General features: G+C 40.8%; 1 protein-coding gene across 1 annotated transcript; it reads right to left on the reverse strand.

Annotated features, from left to right (window-relative positions):
* Positions 1-719: 719 nt before the first annotated feature.
* On the reverse strand, positions 720-10,084 carry enpp5 (ectonucleotide pyrophosphatase/phosphodiesterase 5). The gene is made up of 4 exons (XM_065963992.1): positions 9,833-10,084; positions 7,616-8,516; positions 6,297-6,473; positions 720-4,545 (listed from the first exon to the last, which is right to left on the reverse strand). The coding sequence occupies exons 2-4, from the start codon at positions 8,493-8,495 to the stop codon at positions 4,160-4,162; spliced, it is 1,443 nt and encodes a 480-aa protein (XP_065820064.1). The 5' UTR covers positions 8,496-8,516; positions 9,833-10,084; the 3' UTR covers positions 720-4,159.
* Between the last annotated feature and the right edge of the window lie 213 nt (positions 10,085-10,297).

Genomic DNA, 10,297 nt, shown 5'->3' on the forward strand with positions numbered 1-10,297 from the left:
GGCTGTGTTGCAACAGGCTGGCGGAAGACCGTTTCTTTGCATTTACACGTAGCAACGTTTTTTTGTTGGTATAAAATTGTAGAAAAATACACTACACATCTATTTGACATGGTAAGACGAACTGGACTGGAATACTCCACTTCTAGTCTTTGGACAACTCAAAGTGCATTTACACTTTAAGTCGGAGTCATGCATTCACACACACATATTCACACACTGATGGCAGAGGCTCCTATGCTATAGGGGCCAGGATGTCCATCAGTTCTGATCAAATACTATAAAAAGCAGTTTGGGGTCCAGTCTCCAAGGCACTTTAGAAAGTGGACTGCAGGACGAGCGGCTTTATCACAGAATCACAGCCACCCCAAATGTTCAAATTCAGTTGTATTTTTGTGAAATATTTGGGGAAGGTTGTGTCACACTCACACTATTGTGTCTAAGTCAACATAAGAGTCAAACGATTATATTTTGAACACTTAACTTGGCCTTGCTTTAAGAAAAACAGGTTGTCTGCCTTGACACTAAAAATGTGACCTAGTTAGGCTGTTTTCAAGTGTGTTATGTCAACATTCAGAATTTATTTTGCTGTTCAGTTGCTTTCTTCTGAGAACCTGGCTGAGGAAAGTAAAGACGAACAGTAAATATCCAGGGTTCTAGACTAAGTAACTGTGTAAAGGCCTAGGCCTCAAAACAAAAAGAGAAGAGAGGAGAAAAAAGGCTCCATTTCACACACGTCCCTTTAATTTCAGAAGACTCTTTAATTGCACCAACATGGTAAAGATATTTAATCATCCATTCTTCAAATCCAAATTAATAATCCACTGAGATAAACCTGATCGAATATGAATTACTTTCTAATTATGTCCAAATAATTATTGAAATATATTCTTGACATGTTTCATTTCAAAAATTCAGGGCAAAATTATCCGACACCTCTTTCATAAAACAACAGTTATCCGAAAATTAACATTTTCCGTATAAATTCTTTCAATTTATGAATTTAAATTTTGTAAAAACTATATATCACAGTGATGTCTGTCATTTTTGGGCAACAGGTATTAGTCAGTGCATCAAAAAACAGAAGAAGAGTTAATCAATTGTTTCCTAAAAGATGCTGAAAAAATATTAGAATTATTTATTTCAATTTTGATTCTACTTGACTTTTCTATCACTACGCTCATTAAAAAGCTTTTTGGCAAGAGGCACCTAACTTTTGTATCGTTTCAAATAGCTACTACGAACAACGAGTGCAAATTAAACATGACCTAAAAAGCATCCAGCCACTGCCCCTTGGTTCTCTTTCATTTCTATCCTATAGTGCAAATCAGGGGAACAGTTCTCACAAGTCATGCCGAAATAGTCTTCTCAACCAAGCAACAACAAAACCCTTGAAAATCCCTAAGACAAAATACTGACCAATAGCAATTGCACTTCACATTTCACCAACAAATGGCCGTGGTAATGACAGTGAGTGTATGAACAGGAGGACAGTACACAGTCATCTACACAGACACATGTTCTCCAAACACAAATCTACAAAATAACAGACTGACACACAAACGATTGCACACATTAGAGAGAGAAGTTCTCTGTTATTTAAAAGGCAAATGGTTACTGACTACTAAAGAGCAATGACCTACATGTATGAGCAGTAGTCTGGCACATGGAGTGAGACTTGATTCCAAGTATAACATTCAAAATATAACACTGACCCCCTGCTGAGCTCCTGAATCTGTTTGAGTGTTATAAATATATTTCCCATTGGTCACAGTCTTTTTATTTCAAAGTAGCTGCTAATTCAGTGCTCAGACCACAAGTACAACAATTGTGGCACAAACCAGACAAGATCGACTTCGGTCCTTCCTTCATGACATACAAACCTGTTTGCATAGATTTGAAAATGCCGATATACTGTCAAGGAGTAAAGGTGTCAGTATGCTTCAAAGGAACTCTTGTTGTTTTTTTAGATTTTTAACTAACATCTCCAAACCCCCCCTCCCTCTGAACTATTCCATCCTGAGAGTGGAGGAGGTATTAGGCTGGGCAATATGGCAAAAATATAATCAGGATACTTTCTTGCATATTTATCAGCAACCAATATTTTCCATGATAACGTTCCAGTTATAAAGTATATTGATAATGAAGGACGCCTAAAGAAACCAAAAGGTGGGGCGCTGGTGGCGCAGTGGTTAGTGCGCGTGCCTCATGTATGGAGGCTGTAGTCCTTCAAGCGGGCGGCCCAGGTTCAAATTCAACCTGTGGTTCCTTTCCCACATGTCATTCCCTACTCTCTCTCTCTCTCTCTCCCTGATTTTCGACTCTATCCACTGTCCCATCTCTCTAATAAAAAAAAGGCACAAAATGCCCAAAAATAAATAAAATAAATAAATAAAAAGAAACCAAAAGTTTCATTATGTAAGGTAGAGACTATCATTTATTCAGAGCTGCAGCTTGTCTCTAGTATCTTGGTTTGTTTTTACATAAGGATTCTTTCTGTGGTCATTCTTCAGTTTTACGGTTCAAGAGTTTTAAGGGGGAGCAAAAAAAATTGTCAATTAAATTTCCTCTTCAAGACAAACAGACCTGGCAATTAAAAACCAGATAAAAAGAAAGTAGTAGAATGGAGGGCTTAGAAATGAAAAATATGTGTCTCTCAAAGCATGTCCTCTGAGGGGGCTGCTAGCCAAACTGCTATTTATATCGTGTAATTGACGCAATGTATAATGTATCTTTGAAAGATCACCTGGATCTCACTTTAAACACTGGTTTTTTGTGGCATTTGGTTAAACTCAGTTTTGATTAAAGGAAGAATGTGTGACATTTTACACATAAATACAGCAGAAATCAAGTTAATTCCGCCAGCTGTGTGGTTGCCGGGCTGTGTTTACATCATGTTTACATGGACGGGACGGCCTTGCGTATTAACCTGTTTTAGTCAAGGACTAGAGAAAAGAAGAATAACACAGTCTACTCACTGTTTATTTGGATGTCACGTAGGCGTTTTTCGATCTCTGTCATTCTGTTAATTTATCTGCAATATGACGTGTTGACCAAAGTGTGCTAACATTAGCCTGCTAACACAACAATGCAGGACGCAGTCAATTGCAGCTCGAGCAAAGGACAACTTTGTGTGATGCGAATGCGAGGGGAGAGGGGGGTTGGAGGTGTGCCGCTGGAGGAGAGCGGCGCCTTCAGAATAGCGGAGGTGTCGTCAAACAACAGCTTCTTTTGGTTTAATGCTGGTGCTCAACAGCGACATCTACTGGATCAAAAAGTCACACATTCTTCCTTTAAAGACATCCAATTTATCAGCAAATGAATAATGCTTTGCAGTGTAAAGCAGGCATTAGCTTCCCATGCAAGCAACATCATGGACTAGCTGGCTGTTGTGTATTTTCCTGCTGTATAGCAGCCTGTTCAATACTTTCAGTTGAAGTAATTTTTTTAAAGCCCATCAAAAATATTGGCATGTTGTTGTTGTTGTTTTATCACCCAGCCATACAGAGGTGTCTGTAAGCTTCCAAAGGTGACACCATGTGTACTGAGCACAGAGACATGGTCAGAGGTGCGGAGGGGAGAAAGTAAGCAAAGAAGAACTTTTCCAGAAAAAAATCAAGATACTTCTGTTTTCTCATGTGCACTAATACAACAATATGAATGCCATCAAGACTTTCATTGCTTATGTGCCCTCTCTAAACACTGGAAACCTCAGACCAACAAGTTCATTTTGAGCATACTGACACCTTCGTGGTATCAGAGTCATGGTTTTGGCTAACAATTCTTCATACCTGCCATATTCACAGGTTCATTTTCCACTTTCAATTTTTAAATGATGATGAGATGACAAAATGATAGAAGGTAAAATCACAATAAAAGCAAAGCCACTATAAAGCCCATGTAAAGGTTTATTATCTTGATAAAGCCTGCACCAGAAGCAAACCCTTGACATTTCCCTTACAAACAAGCAATCAAGGTTTACCTCTATATGGTTAGGAGGTTAGATTAGATTCCCTTGATCTCTATCTAATAAAAAGAGAATCACACTGGCATTTAGTCGTTATAAGGGAAGCGTTTGGGGGATGCTTCTGGGCAGAAGAGACTACCTTGGGGAGCAATACCTCCTCTTCTTTTATGTCTGCCATCGTTCCTGTTTCTTCAGCTACAGTTGCAAGTCCTCTTGCAGTAAAGGCTGCGACATCTCCCTGCTTCTGTGTTTGAGTGACGGCAGCTGTTTGAGTGTCACTTGTCTGATGTAGACCACCAGAAAGCCCAGCACCATCACCACACCGAGAAAAGAACCCACGACGGGCGCATAGGAATACTCGGGGACCTTGGTTGGAGTCGTGTCCGGGGACAGCAGGTCTATAACGTTTAAGAGGGAGCCATTGTTTGGTAGAGGCTTGATGGACAGGATCTGGCACATGAGAGGGTAAAGGTCGACAGAGCGCATGGAGGTCTTGACGTACTTCTGGCGGAAGGCTGGCCCTCGGGCGACAAACACCGGCTGCATGCTTTGTAAGGTGTTGTTATAGCCGTGGTTTCCCACTGCAGAGAAAAGACAAGACACAAAACACTTCAAATATAATTGTTATTTTATGTGTTAAACTACAAATCTCTAGTTTTCACTTTCCCTGTGTATGTGTTTCCCACATATTGTTTGGAGACGTATTGAATCTGGCTCTGTTGCTCTCTACGATGATATACTACCAGCACTGTTTATCCAAGCAGACTGCTTACTGCTAAATCAACCACAGCCAAGCTCAGGCAAATCTGAAAAGTAACAACCGTCGATGAAAGCTTAGAATGGCTAACTACTGCTCCTAAACTGTATCAGTATTATCACACTCCTGTAGAAATGACAGAGTATGCTTTGAGTGCTGCAGGTAAAACCAGAACAGTTTATCAGAGGTTGCTGTGAAAGCAGCATGAGTGAGTTTAAATACTATCCAATCAGGTCCAGTAGATCAAGCTTGTACTGCATTAAAGTAAGGGCTGCACAGTAACTCACAATGTCCACGTTATCGCAATATGAGCATTGGCAATAAAGTCGTCATTAAATCATTGCAAACAAAGGTATTGTGGTACTAGCACTTGCACATGAGCCTCAAAAACTACCTCAGACAGCACATCACTGTTCTGAAGGTGATCACAAATGGTGATGTTAAGATGCTGCTAACATTTGGAGTTTGGTAGTCTAATTTGTAGCATCAGAAACACCCTTTGATAATGACCTCTCCATGGGGAGCTGGGGATCGAACCCCAGACCCTGAAGCCACAGGTCGCAGTGTCCTTTGGCAAGACGCTGACCCCTGAATTCCAGGATCATCAGTGTGTGAATGTGACATGTAGTGTAAAAGCGGCTTTACGTAGGCTAGAAAAAGCACTTCACAAGTCCAAATACCATTTATTTCTAAACAAAGTGCATCGCTGTTTAAATGAGTCGATTGTGCTTAAAGTCAGTCAGAGCTATTGGGAGATTTTGTAAATTAATCCATCACTCTTCATTCATTAAAAATAACCAGTGGGGAAAGAGAAAAACGTTGTTCAATCTGTGACTTTTAATGACTTTTAATAATCAATCACCATGAAGTGCAGATCTGGTCCTCATCAATGGATAATTATTATTAATAAGTGAACATTGACATTATTTATGCACACTGGGACTGAACTGTAATACTTCAGTGCTTTTCCTGTAAGTCAGGAGCCACTGCCAAAGCTTTGGTTTTCTCATCTACGCCCTTTGAAGTGCAGCATAGCATCTACCATCCAAGCAGTCTAACGCCACGTGTCTCTCAGGACAGACAGTCAGCAGGTTTTTTTTTTACCTACAGCTGCACACTCCTGCAGACCGTTTTACTGATTAACAGGACTTTAACAGCGGAGGAGAAAGTAAGCAGCAAGCTTCAATGAAAACGTCTCTCTTCTTGACAGATAGTTAAAGATCTCTTCTGTGGGTGAGTAGTGCTTTAAAAAACAACCTTCTTGATTTGAGTAAGATTAGGAAGAAATAAAAGCAATTGTAGGCAGTGAAAGTAAAACACACACACACACACTCACACACACACACACACACACACTCACACACTCACACTCTTACTGTCTCTGAGGGAAAACAAATCTGGCTTTCTTTTTTAATTACCGCTGGAAGAGTATGAGCTAGCTTTGGTTCAATGACTCAAAAAATCTCTTGTGAAGCTATTCATAGCAGCAGCTGTTTGAAACAACTGGGGGGGAAAAAAACCTGTTTAATGTGTGCATAATTTCTCAACACAGCTGTAGGAGGTTTGAATACGCACACATGAAGGGACTGCTCCTGTTCTGCACGATGGTCCAACCCTCTCTGGCCTCTATGATGATGGGCATGATCCGGATGTTGTGTTGATAGTGGAAGTGCTGGGGAATGTTTTCCTTCTTGTACACCAGCATATTCTGGTTCGCATCCACAAGCTTATCGTACACCTCTTCAAGCTTTGCTGCAAGAAACAATGACAAACAATTTAAGAGAGGGACCACAGATAAAGGCAAAATGAGGATTTCAGGAAAACGACCAAATTATGAAAGAATGTCAGAGTGATAATTACAAATACGATCTTATCGATGTTAAATAACAAGTTAAAGAAATATGAATCAAAAAGTAAATTGGTCTAAGCGGATTAGCTAAGTCCAACATGACATTTTTATTTCTTTAATATGATGCTATATCCGGCAGCAGGTTAGCTTAGCATGGCTAAGAAGTCACTGCACCCGACCTTGGGTGACCATACGTCTCGATTTGACCGGGACCATCACGTTTTCAAGCTCTGTTTCCCCAGTCCCCACAAATATTTATAAAACACTATTATGTCCCGCTCTTGAACAGTCCCTTTCCCGGTTTTAACCAACCAAACGATACACCATGCTAACAACACTGATTTGTTTGTATATATGTCAATCAATGTTGTTGCCAAGGCTGTTGTTGTTTTAACCAATATAAGAACATCACTAATGCACCCCAAGTCAAAGTTCAACACTGATTCGTCTGTTCATGCGTCAATAAATCTCGGAGTTGCAACTGATGTTTAACTAGCCCAGCTAGTCACATTAACCTTTGACCTGCATAACAACAGGTAGGCGAGCTGTCGTGCTGGAAAAGGAAGTCAGCGTCTCCCAAAGAGCTCCAGGAGAGTTCTAACTTCCTTCCAAAGATGACCAGGCAATGAATATGCTGCGTTTTGTACACAGCAAGTATCCATTTTTAGTCACCTTCAGTGGAAATGCAGACATTCAAAGCCATATTTTCTAGATCCTTGTGTTGTACTTACTCTCTGATGTACGTCGCTTTGGATAAAAGTGTCTGCTAAGTGAATTGTAGAATATGAAAAGAAGCAAACACAAATGGTGAGTACAGGCTGAATGTAGCTCTGGTTTGATCTACTTCAGTGAGGAACAGTTCTGCATAGTATTAAGGCTGGAAATAGGAATGTAAAATATATATATCTGTACATATATATATTTATCAAACAGCCATGAGAGTAGTATCAATCCAGACAGAAAACAATTTCTCAAATAGTGTACTACTTTAATCTTGGTCATCGACAATGTGCTCTCACTCTGATCTGATGTTTTAAATTCATACCGTCTTTAGGCAGTATCCCCACCACCGGACTCTTATCCACCCAGGTGTACAGGTCTCTGCTCACATACTGATCCAGCTCTATGATTTTATCAGGGGAAAGCTGCGCCATCCCGTGATCACTGGTCACGATCAGGTTCACTTTCTCATACAGCCGTGCCTTCTTCAGCTCGTTTATGAGGAATCCGAGCTTCTCGTCGATCCCGTAGATGACTTTGTCCATCTGGGTACTCTGAGGTCCCAGTTTATGTCCGCTCTCATCTGGCTCCTCCCAGTACAGAACCCCGAAATCCACCGCTTCTTCTTCGGGTGCAGAGAACCACTTGATAATCTGCTCCACTCTGGATTCAAAGGAGACTGAGGCATTGTACTGGAGGTACTTATTGGGGTACATGCCATGGATCCTCACATCGGACCCTGGCCACATCGCTGCTCCGCTCCGCCCTCCAGCTTTCTGGATGGTCACCCAGAGAGGCACTGCTTGCTCCCACCACCGTGAATCATATATACTGTCCGTCTCCATTGAGAAGGAGCGGTTCAGAACAGGGTCGTACATCTCATTGGCCACGATGCCATGCGACTCGGCGTACAGCCCCGTCACCAAGCTGTAGTGGTTGGGGAGGGTCTTGGTGATGTACGCGTTCTCTACATGCTCCACCTTCACCCCCTCTTCAATGAGTTTGAGGAAGTTAGGTGCTGGGACCCGGTAGATGTAATCCCAACGAAATCCATCAAAGGAAACGAGCAGCAGTTTGGGCCGGTCCTTCACGTTGTGCTCCCTGCGGCCATGTTGGTTGAGGCGATGCAGGGAGGCCAGAGGAAGAAGCAGGACCCAAACCCAGAAGAGAGGACCGCAGCCTCCTCGCAGCAAACAGCGCAGCATCGCGTTGTGGGATTTGACAGCCTGCAATTACACAGAAACAGCTTCAGAAGAACTCAGTAAGAGGGAGCATTTAACCCTGTATACCTAGAAAAAGGTATATTAACAGACTAAATATGTTTAAGGCCTGTTTTGGTAGTTTAGCCTGCACTGCCTTGTTCCAGTTAAGATAGATCAGTAAGCTTGATCTGTAAAACAATGCTTTAATACAAAGTTATTTTCATCAATTGAGAGCAGACGCCTTTTATGTTGGAAAAACATGTAACGATACAATTTTTACAAGATCGAAATGTGTACTTCCTGTCTACTTGCTTATTGTTTCAAAGCTCATTCAGCCGTGTGTCAACCTTTATGGTGGTCACCGTTTTGGTCTTAATAACATTAGAGTCTGATCGGCTGCATATTCACGACAATAGCTTTTGACATGGACATCAAACAATGAAATGAGTGCTTATTCAAACTCGGTTGAAACCTGACACTCGTTTGTCATTGTTTAAAGTCAAATAATGCCTCTGAATCAAAAATGTGATGATAGTCGTAATTTTTTAATATTTGCACAAATGGTCGAGCAATGAACACTGATCAAGATCAGAGCCAAGACAAATATTTGAATAATTAATGAGCAGGAAGAAAGATGACATCTTATTTTGAGCAGTATTAACTCATTTCAGATTATTTTAAATGAGAAAATGTCTCAATTTGAAAGTGATCTGATTTACCTCTTTAATTACAATGTCAATACAAAAGCTTTGGGTGATGCACTTTCAGACAGACACAACTACCAAACTAAAGATTTCACCCTGCCATGCTTTTTTTTTTCCAGACATTAAAAAAAATAAAAAAAATATGAATCATGTTTTCCACATTACAAAGTTTATAATAACGAAAACAATTAACTTGAGCTCTTCTGTCAATATTAGTTCACGATCACCTGAGTTAAATAAAGCCTTAAAAGATCTATCCCCAATACCGAGCAATGAAAGGTTTGTTCCCTGAAATGATGAAGATCATTATGACATATCCAGGTCTATTCTCTGTAACACATTAGCTCTTAATACAGATCAGGAAAAGCGATGATGTCATTGGAAATTCAGCAGAGTGTGGATAAACCGATTGTAATGCAAGAGCGACAGAAGTTTAAAATAATTAATAACAGCCCTCCACCAGACCGTCTGCCACATTAATAAGGAAATATAGGGATTAGCAAATGCTGCAGAGCTAACAGCTCAAACACGCACTTCTGTCTGCAACAATACAACAAAGGCACAAAGCGGCGTGAGTGCAGAAACTGGCATTACTGTAATAAAATGTACAAATAATCATGCTGTCAACAAGCTCACCTCGTTATCTGATCCTGCACTGGCTCGTCTCGAAGCTGTACGCAGAGATTAAAGGCCCTGACGCGTTTATGTCTGGAGGAAGTCCCGCCCTTTTTTCCCCCCCCTACTCTATGTTTTGTTTTTGTTTTTTACTTTATTTCTGTCGCGTTTACAGACAGACGAGAGACCAAACTAGTCCATCTGAACACAAAAAGGCTGCTTGGTCTTTCCGGCAAGTGCATGCTTCGCTTCGTGCAGAGCTGCTTCCCCAGGATTCACTACGACGTGCAAGTGCACCGGTCCTATGACGTAATCATGTAGGGTGAGGGCGTGGGGGGGGTCACTTTATAAATAGACATCTTGCTGTCATTCTTATTATAAAACTAGTTTTCAATTTAAATGTGAAATTAAATCAGATGTCTTGTTAATAGGTTCAATGTAATGGTTATTACATTTGAATATGTGGCAGCAGAAGAAAAAAAAAAC

This window comes from Labrus bergylta, chromosome 15 (genome assembly GCF_963930695.1).
Source record: "Labrus bergylta chromosome 15, fLabBer1.1, whole genome shotgun sequence".
In the NCBI taxonomy this organism is placed as follows: domain Eukaryota; kingdom Metazoa; phylum Chordata; class Actinopteri; order Labriformes; family Labridae; genus Labrus; species Labrus bergylta.

What these genes read in the sequence shown, in the direction of transcription:
- enpp5 (XM_065963992.1), bottom strand. Translation starts at nt 8,495, where the DNA reads ATGCTGCGCTGTTTGCTGCGAGGAGGCTGCGGTCCTCTCTTCTGGGTT. An exon ending in GGGGATACTGCCTAAAGACG is followed by an intron (nt 6,474 to 7,615) that starts GTATGAATTTAA and finishes TGTTTCTTGCAG; the next exon opens with CAAAGCTTGAAGAGGTGTAC. An exon ending in CAGGAGCAGTCCCTTCATGT is followed by an intron (nt 4,546 to 6,296) that starts GTGCGTATTCAA and finishes TTTTCTCTGCAG; the next exon opens with TGGGAAACCACGGCTATAAC.